The sequence below is a fragment of the Panthera pardus genome, unplaced genomic scaffold (genome assembly GCF_024362965.1).
Source record: "Panthera pardus isolate Hobbes unplaced genomic scaffold, ASM2436296v1 HiC_scaffold_24, whole genome shotgun sequence".
NCBI lineage: Eukaryota > Metazoa > Chordata > Mammalia > Carnivora > Felidae > Panthera > Panthera pardus.
The window spans coordinates 61,902,423-61,928,571 of NW_026526810.1; the positions used below are offsets into that span (position 1 = coordinate 61,902,423).

General features: G+C 43.1%; 2 protein-coding genes across 2 annotated transcripts in view; one reads left to right on the top strand and one right to left on the bottom strand.

Moving 5' to 3' along the window:
• AVEN (apoptosis and caspase activation inhibitor) overlaps positions 1-12,095 on the bottom strand; it is a 199,278-nt gene extending 187,183 nt beyond the window's left edge. The window contains exons 1-2 of the mRNA XM_053888723.1: positions 12,016-12,095; positions 6,947-7,409 (exon numbers count right to left, since the gene is read on the bottom strand). Coding sequence (XP_053744698.1) covers positions 6,947-7,409; positions 12,016-12,095 — 543 coding nt within the window. The remainder of the gene's footprint in view (positions 1-6,946; positions 7,410-12,015) is intronic.
• Positions 1-25,091, top strand: part of CHRM5 (cholinergic receptor muscarinic 5) — a 96,453-nt gene extending 71,362 nt beyond the window's left edge. Inside the window, exon 2 of the mRNA XM_019435298.2 lies at positions 21,977-25,091. Coding sequence (XP_019290843.2) covers positions 22,058-23,656 — 1,599 coding nt within the window. The 5' untranslated portion in view covers positions 21,977-22,057 and the 3' untranslated portion in view covers positions 23,657-25,091. The remainder of the gene's footprint in view (positions 1-21,976) is intronic.
• Positions 25,092-26,149: the final 1,058 nt, after the last annotated feature.

Here is a 26,149-nt window from a genome sequence, read left to right on the forward strand (position 1 = left end):
AGATCATTAAAAACAATTTTTTTATAATTATTTTGATATAGAATTAGAAAGGTATTCAAAGAATTGAGTGACACATATGATGAAGCTCCAACCATGACCTCATGCTTACATGTATAAAAATCTAATTGGGAAGAGAACTGACACTGAATCCTATTTCGTTCAGGCAATAAGCCACATTTATCCATGGATACCTAATTAAACTCATTAAAATGAGATGCATTTACAGTAAAATTTTACCTTTATGGGTAACAACTGCTAATCAAAATAAGTTGTATATTAATCAGTATAATCGCAATTTAACCTAAAAGAAAAAAATTTACATCCAAGCCCTTAAGGTTATGAGACTTTTTTTTAAAAAATCAAAATTTGTTACAGGGAAGCAGCAGAAGTGATTGCTAAAAGCTTTTCAAGTTTGAAGATATATTAGATGAAGTTCTAGGAAGATGTGGACTCAAAACATAAAATAAGGTGCACCTGGGTGGCTCAGTAGGTTGAGGGTCCGACTCTTGGTTTCAGCTCAGGTCACAATCTCAGGGCTTTGTGGGTTCGAGCCCCTTATTGGGCTCTGCACTAACAGTGCAGAGCCTGCTTAGGATTCTCTCTCTCTTGCCCCTCTCCTACTTGTGCTGCCTCTGTCTCTCTCAAAATAAATAAAGAAACTTTGAAATAAAATAAAACACAAAATAAAAAGAATAAGAAATAATGTAAATCTTCTCACTGCTGAAAAGTTTATTAATGTGAGATTCTTAAATGGATGATGGTGAATATCAAACCACTATAGTATTTGGACTCCATCCAGGTATAAGAATGATGCGACAGTTCTATTTAAAATGTCAAATATACAATTAATTAAAATGTCAAATCAACAATATGCTGGAAACTTTACATTCTGAAACTATATGAACCAATGATCAAAAGTATTAACTGTAAATGTTAAAGTACAATATCATAGATAATTTATCAAAAAAACTTTAAGCAGAATACCAGCAGAAAGTGTCAATAATGTAAATATTGTAATGTAAAAAATATGTAAGTGATAGAATGATCAGTGAGAAAAACAGATCTCAAAACAGTATACGTTATTAGCAAAGTAGTTACCGTGTTTGAGGAGTGGTCTACAGCAGAGGAAAGGGCCAATTTCATGGATTACCAAGAACTAATCTTTTTTTTCTTCTTTTAAAGACTTTATGTTTAGCTAATCTCAAACTTACAACCCCGAGATCAAGAGATGTATGCTCCACCATCTGAGCCAGCCAGGCACCCCTTACCAAGAGCTATTCTGAAAGCAATTTTCTTTTAGGACACTTGAGCACATTCAGTGTCTAAGTGAATTTACGTCAGGCTTTGTGAAAAGGGAAGAAATACAGCCTAGAGGCTATCAAGTGTGAGCTTTAACGGACTCTCCATCTCTGTCTGGCTGGCACAATGAGGGGCACTCCTTTCAGCAACAATGAAGGAGCAAATGCTATAGAAACCTGTCAGCAACTTGGATTTGACATCTTTTCTTCCTCCAGGTTCACGGTAAACTTGAATATCAAAGTCAGAGATATCCCTTTTACTGAAATAGTAGCAATGAAAATGTCAAGGGCATCTAGGATTAATTACTATTCAGGCAAAGCATTTATATTTTTGTTTGCAAAGCAAAAGTTTGGTCAGAAAAAAAAAGTTACCTCCAAGTTCTTACTCTCCTTAATGTGGCTATAAACAGCTGCCTTATCTTTAATTGGACATAAATAATTTAAAAATGATTAAAAGCAGCTGCCATTTGAACATGAAGCAAGAAAGCAAAGATCTGCTGACATCCACAATAACCAAATACGGCATCAGTGTTACCTTCAATCCTGATCACCATTTTGGAACATCAGAAAAACAAAGGTGTGTGAAAGAATCATACAACAGTCCGCCACACTTGACCTTTCAAATCTCAAATCACTCTAGAAACAGCTTAGGGACACAGTGGAAAAAACAGTTCTGGAACGAAAATGCTTGGGTTGAATCCAGGCTCTGTAATTTTCTGGTTGCATGATAATGGATAAGTTAGTTAACCTCTCCTAATTGTGAGTTATCCAAGGACTACCGATAGGCCTTGAGTTCCTCTCTGCTAGTAGCTCATCAGAAAGATAAGTATATGGGATGCCTGGGTGGCCCAGTTGGTTAAGTACCAACTTCCGCTCAGGTCATGATCTCACAGTTCCTGAGTTCCAGCCCAGCGTTGGACTCTGTGCTAACAGCTCAGAGCCTGGAACCTGCTTCAGATTCTGTGTCTCCCTCTCTCTTTGCCCCTCCCCTGCTCACACTCTGTCTCTCTTAAAACTAAAATAAAACAGGGGCACCTGGGTGGCTCAGTCAGTTAAGCATCCGACTTCGGCTCAGGTCATGATCTCGCGGTCCATGAGTTCGAGCCCCGCGTCAGGCTCTGTGCTGACAGCTCAGAGCCCGGTTTCAGATTCTGTGTCTCCCTCTCTCTGACCCTCCCCCATTCATGCTGTCTCTCCCTGTCTCAAAAATAAATAAACGTTAAAAAAAAAAAAATTAAAAAAAAAACTAAAATTAAACATTAAAAAAAACTAATAAAAAAAAGATAAGGGGTGCCTGGGTGGCTCAGTCGGTTAAGCGTCCGACTTCAGCTCAGGTCACGATCTCACGGTCTGTGAGTTCGAGCCCGACGGGGCTCTGGGCTGATGGCTCAGAGCCTGGAGCCTGCTTCCGATTCTGTGTCTCCCTCTCTCTTCTGTGTCTCCCTCTCTCTCTGCCCCTCCCCCATTCATGCTCTGTCTCAAAAATAAAAAAATAAAAAGATAAGTATAATACTAACAAATCCTAGTATGCTTTAAGTTAATGACTACAACCAGTGCAATGTCATGCTTCAAGTAGATAGATATTCAATGGAGATAATTAGCCTTATGATATGCTTACCCAAACTCCGTAAACTTAGGGTTCATATGATCTACACAGGGAATGATTTAAGTGCAAGAGACTAGCAGACCCAATGTGTTCAGTAAAGTTCCCTTGGAGAATTACTTGTCTGGTACTTGTTTAGTCTTATTTTGTCCTGATTTTCATTAACAAGCCACGTGTATGTAGTGGTCGAAAATAGAAAACAGGGGTGCCTGGGTGGCTCAATTGGTTAAACTTAGGACTCTTGACTTTGCCTCATGTCCTGATCTCACAATTTGTGAGTTTGGGCCCCGCAAGGGGCTCTGAGCTAACAGCCCAGAATCTGCTTGTGATTCTCCATCTCCTCTCTCTCTCTGCCCCTCCCCCAGTTGTGTTCGCGCACATGCGCACGCTCTCTCTCTCTCTCTCTCTCTCTCAAAAATAAACTTAAAAAAATAAAGTAGAAAGCGAAAGGTGTAAACAACATTAAGTTATGGAATTAGGTAACTAACTGATCCTCACACAGCTAAACCTCTATCATGAAGTTCTTTCTTTCTGATCATTTCAATTACTCTCCATTTGGGGCACAAATCAACATGCAATAGGAGAGCAAGGAGGCCTCAGGCAGGGCAATCAATCTTGTCCCCCTTAATCTTTACACACCAAGAATGGTATTCCTAGCAAGCCTAAAGATGAATAGTACTTCAGAATCTAAGAAGTGCAAGGACTTAGAGATCACAAACCAAACCAAAAGGAAGAAATCCTTCCAACATCTCTTTATCCAGGTTTGACTGAAAATAGGATGATAGTGGGAACAGTGGCAGAAGTGGTGATGGCTGCAGGGATCAGTGATGTCCCAAGCTCTGTGCCACACATTTACATATGCTGACACACTGAATCATTAAACTATGCAGGGAAAAAAAAAATCCCAAAAGAATATATAAGATGGGATTTTTTTTATTAATTTTTTTAACGTTTATTTATTTTTGAGACAGAGAGAGACAGAGCATGAACGGGGGAGCGTCAGAGAGAGAGGGAGACACAGAATCTGAAACAGGCTCCAGGCTCTGAGTGGTCAGCACAGAGCCCGACACGGGGCTCGAACTCACGGACCGTGAGATCATGACCTGAGCCGAAGTCGGACGCTTAACCGACTGAGCCACCCAGGTGCCCCTAAGATGGGATTTTTAAGACGATCCCAAAAAGGGATCAAAGCCCAAAATTTTAATAGGTTACAATATTAACATAAATCAAAAAATATAGGGGCGCCTGGGTGGCGCAGTCGGTTAAGCGTCCGACTTCAGCCAGGTCACGATCTCGCGGTCCGTGAGTTCGAGCCCCGCGTCAGGCTCTGGGCTGATGGCTCGGAGCCTGGAGCCTGTTTCCGATTCTGTGTCTCCCTCTCTCTCTGCCCCTCCCCCGTTCATGCTCTGTCTCTCTCTGTCCCAAAAATAAAAAAAATAAAAAAAATATATATTATTCATTCTCAAAACAATATACCATCATTTTACTCAATTTAGTTCCATAGAGATGAGTAAGATAGAAGCACCTTCATTCACTCAATTTATCAGGTTAAAGACACTTGTTATGAAACGCCTATGTGTCAGACATTGTAGTAAGTACCAAAGGTACCATTACTACAATTACTATTAAAACATGATCCCTGCAGCCAAAGGAGCATCTATCTACCTTGCTCTCAGTTAAGAGGTGACTGGTTCACAAAAATGTAAGAGATAAGACAGAGTTGAGTCAAGAGCAGCTTAGTATAAATTCCAGCTCTGCCACTAGCTATAAAAGCTTGGGCAAGTCAATTAAAAATGAAGATTTTTAATTGGTAATACTGAAGATTTTATATATACAATAGATATAAAATGAAGTTGTTATAAAGTTAAAAAATAAAGCTGTGGGGTGCCAAGGTAGCTCAGTCGGTTGAACATCCAACTTTTGATTTCGGCTCAGGTCATGATCCCAGGGTTGTGGGATGGAGCCCCACGTTGGGCTCTGTGCTGAGGGTGGAGCCTCTCTCTCTCCTTCTGTCCCTCTTCCCCACTCGTGTGCACTCTGTCTCTCTCTCTCTCTAAAAAATAAAAAATAAAAATTTAAGAAAAATAAAGTTGTAATAAATACATAAGTTATGGAGCGCCTGGCTGGCTCGGTCTGTTGAGCGTCCGACTTCAGCTCAGGTCATGATCTCACTGTCAGTGGATTCAAGCCCCGCATCAGGCTCTGTGCTGACAGCTGGGAGCCTGGAGCCTGCTTCAGATTCCGTCTCTGCTTCAGATTCCGTCTCTCCCTCTCTCTCTGCCCCTCCCCCACTCACGCTCTTTCTCAAAAATGAATGTTAAAAAAAATGTTTTTAATTAAAAAAATAAGTTGTAACAAAGTTATACTACATATATATATATATATATATACATATATATATATATATATATATATGCAACATATATACAGTTGATTCTTATACATATCCTAGGATAGGGGTGCTGTGGAAAATTCCACATATAATTTTTGATTCCCCCAAAAGTTAATCACTAATAGCCTACTGTTGACTGGAATCCTTACCAATAACGTAAACAGTCAATTAACACATAACTCGTATGTTATATGTATTAGATAATGTATTCTTACAATAAAGTAAGCTAGAGAAAAGAAAACGTTAAGAAAATAATGAAAAGAATACATTAACAGGACTATACTGGTTTATAAAAGAAAAAGAATCCCCATGTAAGTGGACCCACAAGCCTGTGTTGTTCAAGAGTCCACGGTATACAGTTGTTATGAGGATAAAATGTGTTGCCAGTGTGCACTACATTGATCATTTCCTGCCAACTGAACCTAAGAATTTCTTCATACCTCAAATTTTACTTATTTCCTACTTTAATCCTAACCAGGTTAAGTATGTTACACTTAATTTTAAGTTTTCTAATTTTTTTTCAAGCTCTGTATTTCGGTATACAATTACTACCTTTAGGGACATCTTAACCTTCTATGCCCTTAAAATACTCCAAACATTTCAGTAACAAGAAATTTTGCCTCAACCAAAATTTTGTTTTAATCTATGCACACAATAATTAAAAATACACAGTTTTGGGTTGAAAATATGATAGTGGTAACAGTGGCAGAAGTGGTGGTGGCTCCAAGGATCAGTGATGCCCCAAGCACTGTGCCGCACAGGTACGTTTTGCAGTACAAATGTTAAAATAACAGCTCCTAAAAGACCGTTCTCAAACCCCTTTAGCTGGGAGATAAGTGAAGTTTGCCCCCTATCATGCCCTGCTCCAAGCTGTTAAGTGCCGTTCTATTAACGTGTGAATAAGGTCGATCACATTGCTATTAAAATTCAGACCCGACTGCAGAAACATTTCCCGATTAAAAAATTTTAAATACGAAGGCCAGTGACCCCTGATTCCGACACTTGTGTAATAAAAGAACTATGCTATTAAAAGAAGAGAGAGAACTATGTATCTGATCCTGTTCCCAAATCCTATAGAGTCCATTCCGTGGTGGGCATTCTTTCAGGAAACCTTTATTATCCTACCGTGTGCTAGACCTTGCACTGTGAACACAACAGATCAAAAAAAAAAAAAAAATCCCTGCCCCCCTAGTAACAGGAACATCTGCCCATACTGTAAGGCTGCCCAAGTCTCAATTCCTCCAGACCAAGCGCTGGCCGCACCCCCACACCTCAAGGGTCAATACCGGTGACACTCCACCCGAAACCAACAAGCCCGCTAGCCTTGCAACCCTGACACACAGCCTCGGCCCCGGCGTTCTTAGCCATCCCGGCCCGGACCACTTGGGCAGGCTGGGGAAGCCCTCCGAGCGGCCACTCCCGCGCCACCCCGGCGGGGAGACGACCGGCGGCTCAGCCCCAGACGCGCCACGTGCGCACCCTGCGCGCGCCCCCGCCGCCCTCCGCCCGTCCCGCGCAGGCGCAGGTGCCGCCGCCGCCACCCTGCTCGCGAGCGGCAAGCAAGCCGCTCGCGGCTCCTGACTCGCGGCGGGGCCTCATCAGACCTAATCCCACGAAATCGCGGCCCGGACCCCACAAGCCGCCGCCTCTTACCGGCGCTCTGGCCCAGGCGCCCCGGCCTCCTGGCTCCCGGCGGCCGCCTCGCGGGGCGCCTCCTCCTCGCCCTCCGCGGCCGCCGCGGAAGCCCCGACCGCGACCCCGGCGGCCGCCTCCGTCCCCGCCGCCTCTCGCCACCGCCGCTGCGGCTCCCGCCCGCTCGCGGTCGCGGTCCCCGCCCGGCCGGTCGCGGCCCGGCCGGCGTCCGCGGCCGCCCCGAGCTCCTCGCTCCGCCTGCATCTGGCCGCCGCCGGCGATGCTGAGCGCGCCGGAGCTGGGCCGCGGCGGAGACGCCCTTGCCCCACCGGAAACAGGTCGCTCGCAGGAGCCGCGAGCGACAGGCCCCCGGTGGCGGCGAGCGCGGGGTGCGGGGCCGGGGATGGAAGCCGGCCGCGGCGGGGGCGGGGCGGCCCGGGGCCTGGCAGGTGGGGCCGGAACCGGGGCCCCGGGAAGGCTGGGGCTTCAGAGGAAAGGCCCACTGGTGGGAGCGGGAAGTGGGGGACTCGGTGGGTCTGGCGAAGGGACCGTGGCTCAAGGACGGGTTATAAAGTAAAGTAAATGGATGGGTTAAATTGTTTGTATAATTGGAACTCGTTTTTGTTAAAAAAAAAAAATTATATGAGTGTAATTGCATTAGAAAAAAATCTAAAAAGTATATACCAGAATGTAAGCAGAGGTTAATTAACGGTAAGGTGGGACTCCCAGTGAGTTAATTTTTCCTTTTTTCCCCCGTTTAATCTCTTAATTATCAAGCATGAATGTGTATAATTATTAAAATTACTCTGAACTCAGGGTTCAGGAGGAGGTATGGAGGAGAAGGTGGGGGGGGTCTCGGGTGAGAGGTGTGGACTGCAGCAGGCAGCTGGGATAGCACAGTGCAAAACTGGTGATGAGTGGAAGGGCTCTGAAGTCCTTGCAAGAACTTCTGTAATAATGACTACTTTAGCCCACACCTATTGAGCACCTGAGTGTTTAATTCTGGCAGCCCTTTTAGGTAGATACTAGCGTCACTCTTATTTGCGGATGAGAAGCAACCCTAGAGGTTAAACAATTTGCCTTATGCGGTACAACTGGCATTTTAACTCAGGTGGACTCACTACATTCTATTCAGTGTGTGTGTGTTTGTCATCACTTCTTTAGTAGAAACTTGTGCGACTTACCCATGATTGAATAATTATATTCCTTTTTATTGCTAAGTGGTAGTCCATTTTATTTATCCAGTCTACTTTTTTAACCAGGAGAAGAAGGGCAATTGTTCATATGGATACATGGGAGCCATTTTTAACTTTGTATTACAGAAACCACATAGAATAAACAAGGGCTAACTAAAACTCCCATCATCCAATCAGCATAGCAAAACAATTGGGTTTTTTTTTTCCCCTCTTCTCAGTCCTTTTTTATATCCATATGTACTTAACACTGTTCATTGCTTCTAATCGTCTTCCCTTTGCCAGCCACACTGCTTTTGTCCTGGAGATTTACAAAAAAAAAAACAAACAAAAAACAATCCCTGCCCTCAAGAAGCTCTTTTATTTATTTATTTATTTATTTTATGTTTATTTAATTTCGAGAGAGGGAGACAGAGTGCAAGCCAGGGAGGGGCGGAAAGAGAAGGAGACAGAATCTGAAGCAGTCTCCAGGATTTGAGCTGTCAGCACAGAGCCAGATGAGAAGCTCAAACTCATGAACCATGAGATCATGACCTGAGCCAAAGTCAGACACTTAACTGACTGAGCCACCCAGGCTCCCTGAGTAGCTTGCTTTCTGTAAGGATAACCCTCTAAACAGATGATTGCTCTGGAGTGCTGAGTGCAGTGGGAGGTTCAAGGTGAAGGCCCAAAGGAAGAAAGAAACTAGGCCTAAATGAATAGCCCAAGGCCTCATGAGAAATACGACCTTGAACAAAGGCCTGATGGCTAAGCAGGAGTTTGCCTCATTGATAAGTGGGATCTGGGAGCTTTCTAAACAGAAGGAACCACTGAAGGATTGGAAAGAAAAAATCTTAAATATAGTGATGCAGAGCATAGTTCAGAGTACAGTTCTGAGTACATCCTACATAACACCTGATGTAAACCTCACAGCAGCATTAGGAGGTTGTACTAGTGTTGGCCCGGTTTTACAGATCAAGAATCTAAGTAACATCCAAGACTACACAGCTAGTACATAATTGAAGGATTGGAACCTAAGGCAGTCTGTGCTTCTGTTGTTAACCACTACACTCAGAAAATCATTCTGTAGAGGAGCATTCAAACTCTAGGCAGAGCCATTAGGAAGCTACTAGAACAGTCCCAGCCACAAATGATTAGGGCCTAAATTAAGTTGAGAGCTGAGGAGGCAGATAATGAGAAAATTGATAGGACCCCTTGTCCAATTGTAATTGGGCTGGGGGGTGAGAAGTTGGAGGTGATGCCCAGGTTTCTTTCTTGGTAGTTAATGATGCCTTTAGTCAAGAGAGAATACAGTGTGGAGGGAGATGTGTCAGGGAAGGTTGTCAGCATAACAGTATTTTTTAACATCATATTCTATATTTTTCTGTGTTAATTTGTTGTCTTCATAGTTAACATTTTTTGTTAGTGGACACTGTTATGTCTTACACAGTACATCAACTTTTTCTTTTCCTTGTCCACTGATCTCCAGCCTTTCCCCCTTTTTTTTATTCCCCCAGACCCTATTTTCCCCATTTTTTTCCATGTCTCTATTTGTGAAATTAGGACTGTCAGCACCCAGGATTAAGTTATTCATCCCCATGCTAAACTCTCAAATTCAATAGTCCCACCTCTGAACACTAAACAGGAAGATGAGAATAGTAACAACAAATGTATCCTTTTCCCTGTGCACCAAAGAGGAGCTAACAGAAGATACAAACAGATAAGAAAGGCTTGTTCTAAGACTACATTGGTCAGCCTGGACCCCCATCTTCTGTGTAGCCAAGAATTACAATGTTTTGGTACATTATCTCATCCTAATTTTACATTCAGTGACAAAGTTGGTAGCTTGAAATGGGTCACAGTTTCAAGCACACCACAGAAATTGGCAAAGTTTTGTAAATAATTTGCTCAAACTTATACATGACAGAACTGGGATTTATACCCATTCAGTCTGGTTGCAGAATCTGTGTTCTTAAGTCTATGCTGCGGATGCCACCAGAGGTCCAGAGCCTATATTACTCCCCTTCCCCTTCTGTCCTTTTGAGTTGTTTTTTTTTTTTTTTTTTTTTTTAATTTAGCCAGGAGTATTTAGATATGGAGAATTCTTGTATTTTAATGTTTATTTATCTTTTTGGGAGACAGAGAGAAAGGCGGGGAAGGTCAAGAGGGAGGGAGAGAGAAATCCCAAGAATGCTCCACGACACTATCAGCGCAGAGCCCCCGACGCTGGGCTGGAACTCAGGAACCAAATGAAGATCGTGACCTGAGCGGAAACCAAGAGTCATATGCTTCACCAACTGAGCCACCCGGGCGCCCCTAGATGTGGAGAATTCTGAGATCTCCCTGCTAACCCCTCCTAACTGGAAGGACACCTCTAGCTGAAGTTCTTCTAAGATGTTGAGTATGCTGTCCTCATTTGATTCTGATCCACGTGGTAAAGAGATCATCAAGGATAAAAAAAAAAAAAATTTCTTGCATTGCAAGAACCCAGAGACCTTTTGATTTTATAAATAACAAAAGGAAGGAAGGTTTTTCCTGCTATTGCTTTCACTTGATACTCCTGATTTTAAATGTATGCCGTTGCATGAATAAAAAATTCAGTTTTCCCTTAGGTAGCATTCATGAGATATCAAAAAGAAAATGCTGAATTACATAGGTGGCTCTTTAAGAAAATAAACTGCACTATTTGCATATTTTTTAATATACATGACTTGATTTATTACAAAAAAAAAAAAAAAAAGGCAGTTAATTGCTTAAGGCAATAGTTTTCAAAATGTGGACCAGCAGCATAGCATTACCTGGGAACTTGTTAGACATGCAAATCTGCAGGCCTAACCCCAGAATCAGAAACTGGAGATGAGGCCCAGCAATCAGTGGTTTAACAACCATCCCCATCAGGGGTTCAGATGCATGGTCAAATTTGAGAACCACTGAATCAAGGTAGTATTTCAGCCTTCAAATATCACCCAGAAACCTAATTCCTAGCCCGAGCTTATACATTCTCACTGTTTGATAAAAGTGGATGTTATGATAGGACTTAAAACTCTTTTTTAATAATAAATTAAAGGGGCGCCTGGGTGGCTCAGTCAGTTGAGTGACTTCGACTCAGGTCATGATCTCGAGGTCTGTGAGTTTGAGCCCCGTGTCGGGCTCTGTGCTGACAGCTCAGACCTGGAGCCTGCTTCAGATTCTGTGTCTCCCTCTCTTTCTGCCCCTCCCTCGCTCATGCTCTGTCTCTCTCTCTGTCAAAAATAAATAAAAACATTAAATAACAATAATAAAAAATTAAAAAACACTGTCCCTTTGCAAATAAATGTTCAAGGGATATGCATCTTCCTGATTCTTCTCTTCATAGGCAGATTTTCTAGTTTTGTTGATTTCTGATGCTTAGTATATAAACAATATAAACTGGAGAACATTGATAAGGTCTCTCCAAAAGCGGTCTCTGTATCTAGTAGATGTTTTTGAACAGCCACAGCCACTATGGAAAGTGCTCCAGGACTGCAGGGGGAGGAATCTGGCCAGGAACTCTCCTTTCAGCCCAGAATCCTCAGTCTGGAACCTGGTAAAAAGATAAGAGCAAGTGAACTGCCTGTAAGGTCACAACAGTGCCCAGGCCTCTAAAGCTAGTCGCAGAACAAGCGAAAATGAATGGGGCAAACTCCCAACATACAGGATTCACGACTTGCTCCCTCCCTCTCTCTCCCTTCATCCCCACTCTCAGCTGCTGACCTTGCTTTCTACTTCACAGAGAAATGAAAGCAATCAGGAAAGAATTTCCACTGCCATTACTCACAGACTACCTACATCAGTGCCCGTCTGCCCTGCCGTGTCCTCTCCAGGTTACTACAAAGGGGTCTCTGCTCCCGTGTGAAGCCCGGGGCCTCTATTACTGCACTAAGTCCAATCCCTGCTCACCTCCTCGAGGACATCTCTCCAGCAACTGCCCCCACTCTGTCCTGCTCGGCAGTTTTTACCTTCCAGTGGATCATGCACATTAGCGTGCAAATATGCTATCCCTCTGCCTCTCTAAAACAAAACAAAAACAAGAAAACTCTTGGCCCCATATCCTATTCCATTTTCATAATGGATTTCTATAGCAAAGCTCCTCAGAAGAGTCCTCTGCAGCACTGTCTCCAGCGTCCTCCGTTCACTAATCCGCTCCACGAGGCCTTCACCATCACCATCTCACCAAATGACCTCCCAGGGTTGTCCCGGATCCCCATGTAAGTAAGTCCGATCGTCAGGCCCCGGTCCTAGGCTCTTGTTCCATGCACCTCATCTGATACAGTTCATAACTCCCTCCTCCACGGACTGTCTTGCTGCCGCTTCCGGAACAACACACTACCCTCAGAACGCAAAAATAAATACATTCGTCATGCCTTTAAGTCTGTCAGGGGGAAGACTTGGACAATACCGTCCGGAGCTCCCGGACTTCCAGATTCTCACATAAACCCGTCTGGGCAGCACCTCCCAGCCCGTTTCATGTCATGGCACACACAGGAAATGATATTATCCAGCACACTGGGATAACAACAAGACAAGGCTGGTCTCAGCAGGAGGAGCTCCGACCCGCAGAGGCAACCCCAAGGCGTGGTGGGGCACAGGCACGCACCGAATGGCTCCAGCTGATGCTGTCTTGTAAAGCAGTCCCACCCGTCTTCCTGTCTTACTCTGAAAACACAGTCATTTGATGTGCTCCTAAGACTTCTGTCACGTTGTCGTGGTATAAAGGCACGACTTCACTCTTCTATCCTCTTTTTCTTAGAACTATAGATGTCTAACTCCTTTACTGCAAGGACTACTGTATATCTCTTTTATATGCCCCCCTGGAATCTAGCACAGTGGTGAACACAGAATATGTTTTTAAAAACTTATTATGGGGGTGGGGGAAAGGCGCCTGGCTAACTAAGTCGGAAGAGCATCTGACTCTTGATCTCAGGGTCATGAGTTCAAGCCCTACATTAGGTATAGAGATTACTAAAATAATAAGTAAAACTTAAAAACAAAAAATAAAAATAAAAAATTAGAACTTACTGTGTTATTAATAATATTGTAATAACTCTGTATGGTGACAGATGGTAACTATGCTCATCATGGTGAGCATTTCAGAAAATATAGAACTTTCAGATCACTATGTTGTATACCTGAAATTAATATAATATTGTATGTCACCTATACTTCAAGTAAAAATAATAAATACATAGGGCACCTGGGTAGCTCAGTCTGTTGAGGATCCGACTTCTGATTTCAGCTCAGGTCATGATCTCATGGATCGTGGGATCGAGCCCAGCATCAGGCTCTGTGCAGACATCACGGAACCTGCTTGGGATTCTTTCCCTCTCTCTCCCACCCCCCTCCCCCCCCCCCCCCCCACTGTATACACACATGCTCTCTCGCACTCTCTCTCTCAAAAATATTCTTAAATATTATTTTTTTCATATTTAAAAAATGTTTATTTATTTACAGAGCGCCTAGGTGGCTCAGTTGGTTAAGAATCCAACTTCAGCTGAGGTCAGGATCTACAGTTCATGAGATAGAGCCCCGCATGGGACTTAGCACAGAGGGCAGAGGCTACTAGGCATTCTCTCTCTCTCTCTCTCCCCCGCCCCTGCTCATTTTCTCTCCCTCTCCTTCTGCTCCTCCCCTATTCATTTTCTCTCTCTCTCTCTCAAAATAAGTAAACTGAAAAAAAAAAATTTTTTAAGTGTGTTTATTTTGAGAGAGAAAGATCAGGGGAGGGGCAGAGAGAAAAAGAGAGAGAGAATCCCAGGCAAGCTCTGCACTGTCAGCTCAGAGCCCGACCTCATGAACTGTGGTACCATGACCTGAGCCAAAATCAAGAGACAGACACTTAACCAACTGACTCACCGAGGCACCCTAAGAAAAGAAATTTTAAAAGAGTATGCATTGCATTAAAATTCAGGCCCAGATATTGCTTCAACAACATTAAGAAGTCATTTCTTAATCACCAGAAATCTTTGGACAGCATTCTATTAATTGAAAGAGGTTAGATACACCTACTTTAAAATACAAACAAAAAAGGTAAGTTCAGAACCTCTTTTACTCCTACATTCCATCACTGGAAGTTCTTCCTGACATCTAACCCAATGTTGTCATCTGTATTTAAGCTTACTTTCTCTCGATTTATCCTTGAAAAGGAAGGGGTTGGGAGAAGATCAGCTCATGAATACTCTGCATAACAACCTGAGCTGGTTGTGATGATGTCCTGATATCACTAGATTGTAGATGCTATTGACATTTTCCACTGCAGTTGCTATAGAAACAGTAAAGCATAGTTCAGACATAAAGCTTCTCAGAGAAAACGTATTTCAGAAAAGCAAGGTCTAAGCATATCTCATGCAAAACCTCAGAAGTCATCAAGGCCACCAGCAAGGAAAAGAATTAATTTGACACATTGTGTTACCTCTTTTGGTGTTTATGTTGGTTTCCTTCCTTTGTAACTTACTGATAGCAAAGAAGCAAGAAGCAATGTGCCAAAGTTGGGAACAAGGAGACTTTCATTGTTCTGGGTTTGTCTTCTATTTGGGGGTGGAAAATAAACCAGGGGTGACTGCTCTCTGCCTATGCTAGCACCCTAGAAATAAACATACTCTCCATAAAGTTGTGGAAAATGGGAACTTTTAAAATTTGAGTAACCAAAAAAGAGCTCAGAAGAATTCTCACCCCCTCCCCCAGTAACCACCACAACCCCCCAAAACAAGAATTACTCCTCCATAAACATAATCTTTTACTCAAAAACCTTTTAAAGGTTCAAATGTTTATTTTGGAAGACTGTTACGCTTGAAACTCAGTTTTCACACTCAACTATCACCCACACAAAAAAATCAATCCTTCAAGTCATGGAACCTACCTCATGTCCCTACCTTATATGCCTTTGACTGTGACAAGATCTGTCCATTCCCACCAGCTTAGGAATCAGGAAAGATCACCCTTTCAAACATGAGGCAGGGGTGGGGGTGGGGGGGGGGGGAATGGAAAGAACAGAGAGAAGCAAACCTGGTAAGGAAGTATGTATTAATTTCAAACAGGAGAAATAAAAATAACTCAAATGTCCTTGGAAGGCAGAGGGGGATCCAAATGTTATTGCACATTTCAGTTGGAAAATTCCAATTTTAATAGCACCTGTATAAAGCTATGGTTGCCCTTTTCTAGGAAGATCAGCAATTATCCTCTGTCTGGCTATTCATAGTACAGTTCAGGAACGCCTCTGACTTCAGTCAGTTAAGCCTCTGACTTCGGCTCAGGTCATGATCTTGCAGTTCATGAGTTCGAGCCCGGCATCAGGCTCTGTGCTGACGGCTCGGAGCCGGGAGCCTGCTACGGATTCTGTGTCTCCCCTCTCTCTCTGCCCTTTCCCTGCTCATGCTCTGTCTCTCTCTTGCTCTCTCAAAAATAAATGAACATTAAAAATAATAATAATAATAAATAAATAAAGTACATCTCATGGGTCAGCAGCATAGACAGAATGCTCAGGAGCTGTTGATATGGGGATGATGAAATGTAGGATTTTAAACTTTGCTCTTCTGCAGATTAACTAGATCCTCCAGGTAATGCACAAGCATGTTACATTTTGAGAAGCACTGATTCTAGTCCTGGGGACTTTTTCATTTCCAGCGTGCTCCAGGGTGGTGCCTGGCCATCAATCGACTGCACCTTGAGTAGCAAGGATCTAGAGAGGCCACTAGTGTTCCACCCCGGCTTCAGGGGAGAATCACCTCAGGAATTTCAAAACGACATCATGTCCAAGTCTCTCCCACATAGACACCTGTTAACGGGGCTGGGGTGGGGTCTAGACATTAGTAGTTTCCAAAAGCTCCCAGGTGGTTCTAATGAGCTGCCGGTGGATGAGATCCACTTACCTAGACTAACCCTTCATTTTATAATAATTACAACCCCAAACCGACATCAGAATAGGACGTGGTGGTTTCCCTACATTACCTCATTTGGGAGTCCTCAAAACATATCTGTAAGATAAGAGAGAACAGATACTGTTACCCTAGCTTAACAGATGAGAAGCCTGAGGACTCCAAATTCGCTGAGAGCTGCTTACACTGCACTAACTTCCAGACGGCGGCTGACTGCTGTTTCTCTGGCTGACAGTAGAGGGAAGCGGAGGTCTAAAATTCCTATACTGTCCAGTATTTCCCACAGCGAGTCTATAGGGAGAGCTTGAAAGCATTTTAGACGGCAAATCATTCATTCCAATCTCTTAATTTTATATGTAGGGAAACTGAGGCCCAGAGATTTGTGTCAAATCACAAGATTTTAGCTGAAATGTGAACTCAGATCTCCATACTCTTGGTTCAGCCTGTTTCCCACTAACATGCATCTCCCAGCTGTGCTCCATGGATGCCACAGGATGCTAACAGTTGTTCCTCTGAAAAAATCTTACACTCGAAGCCACCTCTGTGTTAAATCAAATTCAATACTGTCCTTGACTTCAGGACCTCCCAGCCTTCTCTGGGCTCATGTGTCTTCTGAATCTCTGTGAGATTTATATACTATAGTGTATTTTCTCAGCTTCTTTGACTATGCAATCATATATTTTTTTAAATCAAGTATCTAATGAGCAGACTTTGAAGAAGACTGTTAACTTGGCTCTCTTCAAGGTTATTCTGCTTTAGTGGATGGGAACAATTCGTTCTGTCCCTAAAGGTGGAGCACAACTACCAAAACTAAAGGGGAAAGTATCATTAGCACCATGAAGCATCTAAAACAGCCACTTCAAGGTTGTGAGAGTATTGTCTTGTCATTTTATACCACTTTGTCCCTTAGTAGACCATGCCTCAGACCCTCTCCCACAAAAGGAAAAGTCATTTTGATGTCCTTCTGCGGGATGGCTACTTTGTAATGAACATTCCCCTGTGTCAGGCTCTATGTGAAACACTTATTGAGGATTATCTCGTTTAATCCTTAAACAACCCAATGAGGTAATAAGGACTCTTAGTATCCCCACTTCTAAGTTTAAAAATATGAGACCTAAAGAGGTTAAGTAACATGTCCAAAGCCATACAGTAAATAGTGGAACTAGGGGTTTTTTTGTTTTAAAGATTTTATTTTTTAAGTAATCTCTACACCCAACATGGGGTTCAAACTCACAACTCCAAGATTAAGAGTTGCATGTTCTCCCAACGGAGCCAGTCAGGCACCCCTGGAGGTAGGTTTTGAACCTGACACTGCCCACTGCCAGATTCAGTTGTATGATTAAGAGACCACGTTGCCACTATAAATGATCTTTACCCCATTTATCAAAGTGTTTATTTCTTTTATGAGAGAGAGAGACAGGGAGAGACTTTTTTTAATTTTTAAGGATTGTGGGGTTTAGCAAGTCTAAAATGTGCAGTGCAGGTTAAAAGACTAGAAATTCCAGCAGGAGTCAGTGTTGTAGTCTTGTATCCAAAGGTAATCTGGAGACAGAAGGAACTCGGCCATTAGCTGATTAGATGAGCCCCACCCACATTATGGAGGATAATCTGCTTTACTCAAAGTCTACTGACTTAAATGTTAGTCACATCTAAAAAATACCTTCACAGCAACAGCTAGTCTCAGGTGTTTGACCAAACAACTGGGAACTGTAGCACAGCCAAGATGGCACATAAAATTAACCATCACACTGTATAATATACAAAATCATGAAAATGTATCTTGCATCCCATTAGTCAAACTTCCTTATTTTTACAAATGAGGAAACACATGGGAGAGCATGAGCCCCTAGTTATACACATGCGTTCACAGGAGAACATGCACTCCCAAATTCCCAGAACTCTTCATAAATTTCTCACTACCTTCCAATAAAATTAGGTGGAAAAATTAAATCCTTCCAAAACACCATTTATTTCTATTTTGAAGACTTGACTAGAAAAAAAATCATCAGTCAGTTCATTTTATTACTTCTCTCCAGACTATCTCCCTCAACACCCTGGATGTTGGGACTACTTTCAGAGCAGATGGGGAGTCTGGAAATAGAAATAGCTGACACAGCTCTCCCAGAAGGTGGACTTCTTTGATCTGAAGTCCACTCCTGTCCCTCCTACCCCACCCCCTCAACCTCTCTAGTCTCACTTCTCATGTCTCTGGCTTCCTCCAGCTTGATGCCTCCTGTCTTTTTAAGTTTTTACTTAAATTCCAGTTAGTTAACATACAGTGTAATGTTAATTTCCGGTGTACAATATAGCGATTAAACACTTCCATTCAACAGCCGGTGCTCATGACAAGTGCACTCCTCAATCCCCATCACCTATTTAACCCATTCCCCTGCTCAGCTCCATTAACCATCAGTTCTCTATAGTTAAGAGTCTGTTTCTTAGTTTGCCTCTCTCTTTTCTTCCCTTTGTTCATTTGTCTTGTTTTTTAAATTCCCCATATGAGTGAAATCATATGGTATTTGTCTTTCTCTGACTTATTAGCATAATGCACTCTAGCTCCAACAATGTCATTGGAAATGGCAAGATTTCATTCTTTTTTATGGCTGAGTAATATTCCATTGTGTGTGTGTGTGTGTGTGTGTGTGTGTGTGTGTGTGTATGTGTACATTTACATATATATATATGTATATACACACACCACCTCTTCTTTATCCATTCATCAGCCAATGTACATTTGGGCTCCTTCCATAATTTGGCTATTGTTGGTAATGCTTCTATAAACATCGGGGTGCATCAGAATTTTTGCATCTTTGGGTAAATACCTACTAGTGCAATTGCTGGATCATAGGATAGTTCTATTTTTAAACTTTTTTTTTAAGTTTATTTATTTATTTTGAGAGAGAGAGACAGAGAGAGCTAGCATACGTGGGGGACAGAGAACCAGAGCCCGACACAGGGCTCAAATCCATGAATCGTGAGATCATGAGCTGAGCTGAAATCAGGAGTCTGAGGTTCAACTGACTGAGCCACTCGGGCATCCCAATTCTATTTTAACTTTTTGAGGAACCTCCATACTGTTTTCCAGAATGGCTGTACCAGTTTGCATTGCCACCAGCAGTGCAAGAGGGTTCCCCTTTCTCCACATCCTTGCCAACATCTGTTTTTGTGTGTGTGTTGTTTTTAGCCATGCTGACAGGCATGAGATGGTATCTCATTGTAGTTTTGATTTGCATTTCCCTGACGACCAGTGATACTGAGCTTGGAATCTCCTTTTGCCTCTGGGCTTACTACAAATAAGCTTGTCCCCTCCGAGACTGAAACACTCTTTCCCCTGCCCACCCCTACATATCCCCCTTGCCTAGCCAAAGCCCATTCATGCTTCAAGTCTCAGCTTAGACATCTTTTCCTCAAGAAGTGTTTCCCCCACCCTCACGGGATTGGGTTGCATGTCCTTCCATGTACCCTGTGGCATGCAGTGCCGCCCCCTTACATTTATTACCTGCTTCTTTATCTACAGCCCCACCAGTGTCTTGTTCCACGGTACTCCCACCATTGGAGTCTGTCACAGAAAAGACATTCAATGCATATTTATTGGGGGAAGGAAAAAAGATAGAATGAAGGAGACCAGAAGGAATTTCTGTGGGTCCTTTCTTGCACTGTAAGACTTAGATCTGCCAACTAGAGACAGCCTGGGATGGAATTTGCTCAGAGAATTGTACAGTGTAGAGCAACTTTCAGGTTGTGCCTTTCAGGTGTTAGGGAGTCGGTCTAGTGACCTGGCATCTGACATGCTTTGCCCTCTTTGGAATATGAATAACAGCAAGGGGTTATCAGTAGAAGGTAACACAAGGCTAAGCCTGGGTGATAGAAGCAGGAACGTAAAGGGACCCATATGAGGGATATTTCATGGGTAAATTGTACTGCATCCGTTCGAATGTGAAGGAAAAGGGTACAAGATCAAAAAGTCAGAAGAATCTAGTTTATGGCACAAGACAATGTCATCAATTCAATTCCATATGGAATTTGAGGCATTAGAAAAACATCCAAACATGCAGTTGAAAATATAAAACAAAGCCAAGAAAATCCAGAACGGTTCACAAATTTGTCATCTTTATAAAAATAGAAGTGTCAGGACTGGTCAGTAGGCAGAGCAGTGATTGCCCACATGGCATGCTTTGAAGGGGTCATCAAGAAGATTCTCCCTTCATCATATCACGCTGCCTGGAATTTTGCAATTAAAATAGTATTTTTCAGGGGCACCTGGCTGGCTCAGTTGGTGGATCATGCGACTCTTGATCTCAGGGTCTTGATCTCAGAGGCTCTCTTATTGAGCCCCACACTGGGAGTAGAGATTACTTAATAAAAAAAATTAATGGTATTTTTCCTATATCATCAAATATATATTGCACATATTATATCTCTGGAAGGAATGATAAGAAATCTTGGTAACAGTAGTTATCTCCACAAAAGGAGGATTAGAAGCTTGGAGGTCAGAGATGGGAAGAAGACCTATCTTTTACCATTTACATTTTTATACCCATTGAAGATTTTTATCATGTACATAGATGTTCAATCTGGAAAAGAAAATTTTCCTTTTACTTTTAAAAGTTGGAATTTGTCAGTGAGTGTTGATTAAATTATATTACATCCATTAAGTGGGATAATGTGCAGTCATTAAAATGAAAAAAGAGCTTTGATCCAATAGACATACTGATACAAGAGATCTCCATTTGGGTACCTGGCTAGCTTGGTCAGAGGGACATGCATGCAACTCTTGATCTTGGGGTCGTGAGTTCAAGCCCCATTTCAGGTGGAGAGATTACTTAAAAAACAATAAATCTTAAAAAAAAAAATGTCCATGATGAATTGTTAGGTAAAAAACAAAATTCAGAGTGTAAACATTAAGAAGTCACCCATTTAGGGGCCCGGTTGGTTAATCCTCCAACTTTTGATTTCACCTCAGGTCATGATCTCTTGGTTTGTGAGATGGAGCCCCGAGCTGGGCTCTGTGCTGACGGCACGGAGCCTGCTTGAGATTTTCTTTCTTTCTTGCTCTCTCTCTCTCTGCCCCTCCCCCACGCTCATGCACTCTCTTTCTCTCTCTCCCAAAAATAAATAAATAAACTTTTTAAAAAGTCACCCACTCAAAAATAATTGTATTTAACTGTTCGTTAATATGTGCAAAGGAGAAAGCATTGGTTACCTTTGCAAGATGGAGTCAGAGGAAGCTTGTTTCCAAGCTATACATTTTGACATTGCTTGAAATTTTACAAGAAAATATTACTTTGTAATCAGAAAATAAGATAAGTTAAACCATTTCTATTACATCACAAATAGCTCAAGAATAGATGGGGGGTGGGGGGGTCAACATCAGCAGGTGGGTCCAATTTCAAACCCTCTAGATGAAAACCAGGTGCATGCAAGGAGAGTTTGTACATTAAGTCAGGGAGGAGTGTCATAATACAGTCTCGGCTCACAGCAGTACCTCAATAATGTTTAATAATTGAATTTGTAATTAAACTCAATAATGTTTAGTAATCAGACTATAGAGTAGATAATACCTGTCTCTTTCCCCAGCGCATGACAGAATAGGTACTTACCACTGGGAACCTGAAAACGAGTTTCTGGCCTCGAAGCTGTTGCAATATAAAGTAACTTCACATCACCTGCTTTCTTCTCTTTATTGTTCCCAAATTACCCAATTTCCTTTCCCTTCCCCCTTGTCTTCCCAGCCCTCTTCTTTAAATTGCCTATTGCAACCACAAGAGGGCAACAGCCTCAAGCACCAAAAAAGCTCTCAGGCACTGGTACTTGTAACAAGCAAAGGGATGATGTGGTTACAAAAATGTTATAAAAACTTCAGGGATTTCAGCATCTTGCTCTGGATATGTGTGTGACAACATTTAATATTCCATTTCAAATGATAAACAATGGGTGGGGAGAAAAATCTGTGCTGGTGAACGGAGCTAATATACTTCCCTCTCTTCCAGATGCTGGCCAAGAAGAGGTGAGATAGAAAAGAGACGGTCTAGAACCCAAGACTTAATCCTAATGTAAATTCTTGCACCAGGATGGAAGGAGAATCTCACCACAATACAACCATTGTCGATGACACCCCAGTAAATCACCAGCCTTTGGAACGCCATGGGTTGTGGGAAGTCATCACCATCGCAGCTGTGACTGCTATGGTAAGCCTGATCACCATTGTGGGCAACGTCTTAGTCATGATCTCCTTCAAAGTCAATAGTCAACTGAAGACAGTGAACAACTATTACCTGCTCAGCTTAGCCTGCGCAGATCTCATCATTGGGATCTTCTCCATGAACCTCTACACTACCTACATCCTCATGGGACGCTGGGTGCTTGGGAGTCTGGCTTGTGACCTCTGGCTTGCACTGGACTATGTGGCCAGCAATGCTTCTGTCATGAACCTTCTGGTGATCAGTTTTGACCGTTACTTTTCTATCACAAGACCTCTGACATATCGGGCCAAGCGTACCCCAAAAAGGGCTGGCATCATGATTGGCCTGGCCTGGCTAATCTCCTTCATCCTTTGGGCCCCGGCAATCCTCTGCTGGCAATACCTGGTTGGGGAGCGGACAGTGCCACCAGATGAGTGCCAGATCCAGTTCCTCTCTGAGCCCACCATCACTTTCGGCACTGCCATCGCTGCCTTCTACATCCCTGTTTCGGTCATGACGATCCTCTACTGCCGAATCTACCGGGAAACAGAGAAGCGAACCAAGGACCTGGCTGACCTCCAGGGCTCTGACTCCATGGCTGAAGCTGAGCCAAGAAAGCCAGCTCATAAGGCTCTGCTGAGGTCCTGCTTTAGCTGCCCTCGACCCACACTGGCCCAGAGGGAAAGGAACCAAGCCTCCTGGTCATCCTCCCGCAGGAGCACTTCCACCACTGGGAAGCCATCCCAAGTCACCGGCCCAAGCACCGAGTGGGCCAAAGTCGAGCAGCTCACTACCTGTAGTAGCTACCCTTCCTCAGAGGATGAGGACAAGCCCACCAGTGACCCTGTCTTCCAAGTAGTCTACAAGAGTCAGGCCAAGGAAAGCCCAAGGGAGGAATTCAGTGCTGAAGAGCCCAAGGAAACTTTTGTGAAAGCTCACACTGAGAAAAAGGACTATGACACCCAAAAATACTTCTTGTCCCCAGGTGCTGCTCATAGACCCAGGAGTCACAAATGTATGGCCTATAAATTCCGATTGGTGGTAAAAGCTGATGGGACCCAGGAGACCAACAACGGCTGTCACAAGTTGAAAATCATGCCCTGCTCCTTCCCAGTGTCCAAGGACCCTTCAGCGAAAGGCCTGGATCCCAACCTCAGCCACCAAATGACCAAACGAAAGAGAATGGTCCTTGTCAAGGAGAGGAAAGCAGCCCAGACCTTGAGTGCCATCCTACTGGCCTTCATCATCACCTGGACCCCTTATAACATCATGGTCCTGGTTTCCACCTTCTGTGACAAGTGTGTCCCAGTCACCCTGTGGCACCTGGGCTACTGGCTGTGCTATGTCAACAGCACTGTCAACCCCATTTGCTACGCCCTCTGCAACAGAACCTTCAGGAAGACCTTTAAGATGCTGCTTCTCTGCCGATGGAAAAAGAAAAAAGTAGAAGAGAAGCCGTACTGGCAGGGGAACAGCAAGCTCTCCTGAAAAGTAACAACTCCTCTCAAAAGAGTGACCATGGTCAGTTTCTTCTGAGGACGGGTGGGCTGATTCTGGCTTATTTGTTTTCAAAAAAGACATATATCATTTTGAGCACCTGAGGACTTTGTAAAGGCTTCAGATCTGTCACCAAAAGGGAGGAGTCACAGCTGCCACAAGTGCTGCCATATTGAATGATTCTTGTCTATGACCAAGGTCTCCTGATGCCACTGGAGTTTGCTGTTGAAGTGAGGAGACAGACTTGTGTCCCTCCACAGCGGGAGGAACACTGGATCACAATGAACAGTGACTTAGGGAACTTCAGTCCCCTAACCTCTGCAGAGCAGCAGGGACTGGGTGGAAACCTTCCCTGTGGAAACCTGTATTCAGGTTTTGTGCAATATGTGTCTGTCTGTGGGGCTGGCTCCTGTCAGTGAGAATCGGGAGACTGTAAGTCAGTGTTACCTGTTAAGAAGAGTGATATTCAACTGGCGTCTAAGACTCCATTTCTTTATAAACTGATCAGTATCATGCCGATGTTATGTGTTCTGTACTGTGGTACGTTCTTCTGTCCCTACATCTGAGTGAAGCTTTCACAACCGATGCCAATTCCTGGTACCCACTGAAACCCTGCTGGTCTCCATGGAACCATCCTTTCCCCAAGAATCCTGGGTCTGGACTGAAACCTGATCCCACCCAGTCAGATAGAGGGGCCTCTACTCTACTAATAAAGAAGATCAAGCCTCTGCAGCTGTTTTAGTTTCTACCAATGGGATTTTTTTTTTCCTTTCATCTAAACAGATATTGTATATTCTATTTTGTGACTATTTGGGCCTATTTATTCATGCTCTGTTCATGCATAAAGGTCTTCTCTGGGCTATTTCATCACAATTCTTTTAATTGTTTTCAGAGGCCTTGCTTTCTAATCTCTTCACAAGGCAAACCTGAGGCAAACTGTAGAAAACAAATTTGGTTTCACTCCATGCTTTTGAGCTTCTTCCAAAACTCTTTTACCAGCCCCCAATTTCCCTCATCCAGAGGCAATTCACAGCCAGGCTCAAGCAGGTCACCGTGCAGCCTCCAGCCAGAAGTGCTATTTGGAGGACAGCAGGGGGGGAAATACTTTTTTTCTTTCTTTTTTATTTTTATAGGTCTTTCAAATCATGGCTCAGAAATGACTTATTCATTCATCTCCAAATTCACCATCAAAGATGAGAAGCTCAGAAAAGTACAGTTAAGGTCCAGCGAAGCTGGCGACAGTCATTAAAAATGAAAGCCTCTTGGGGCGCCCGGGTGGCTCAGTTAGATAAGCGTCTGACTTCAGGTCATGATCTCACACTCCGTGAGTTCGAGCCCCACATCGGGCTCTGTCCTGACAGCTCAGAGCCTGGAGCCTGCTTTGGATTCTGTGTCTCCCTCTCTGCCCCTCCCCTGCTCATGCTCTGTCTCTGTCTCAAAAATAAATAAAAACATTAAAAAAAATGTTTTAAATGAAAGCCTCATCTTTAAGAACAAAATGTATATCATAGTAATAAATAAAAATAGAAGTTATCAACATAACACATTAGAGTATCAAAATGATCAAAAACCAAATTTGATTGGAATTTCTTTTCTATGTATATAAACAGTGTATATAAACAATTTTTTTTGAAAATTCTGAGAATTAACCAATGTGCAAGAAATGGAAACTATAAAACTGCATACAATTAATAAAGTGTCAGTGTAGTAACACAGGGTTTTAGAGATGAAGTTCTCCCGTCAGACAGAACCCCATTATCTAACCTGTTGACAACATCTGCAGTTGTGTTTTAACACCTCCAGACTTCACTTAACGTAGGCCAGTCGTGATTCAATCTCATTTGCTAAGGGGATGTATAAGTAGCTGCTTTAGTTGTCCTGGGAATTACATATGTACTTGAGTATAAAAGAACTTCCCCCTACCACAGAAGAAGCAATCAGTCTGTTAAACCAGATCCCAAGAAGGCTTCAGGGCGGGACACACAGGTTCACCCAGGTCTCTCCCCCACCCTTATGGGGACTTGACGTTGAGATGAAACATTTTAGAAGCAATGTAGCTGCTGAGACTTTGTGAAGGGCAGGTTGACACCCGCCAAGAATTTCATAAAGAATATTAATTAATTGGCTCAGTTCTCCAGGAGAGAGGCTCCCAGGCCTACATGATGCTAACAGGGTGTGACTTCATAAGCAAACCTGTTCTACCAGCTCTAGATAGACAGTAGATTCTTTTAGTTTAAGACTTTCATTCCTGACAAAATCGCAAGTCCCTCCAAGAGCACTTTGAGCCAACACTGGGCATTTACTGTTCACAGCAGAGAGAGACACGAGCTAATTCAAGCAAAAGAATGCAGAGGTGGGGGAGGGGAGGAACACTGGGGCACATTTTTCATATGCCACAATTGCCTAGGACTTAGCCTTTTGGGTTTATCTTTTGTGAAACTGAGAGGGCTATGCTTTCCTTTATTTGTCATTGGATTTGGGAGG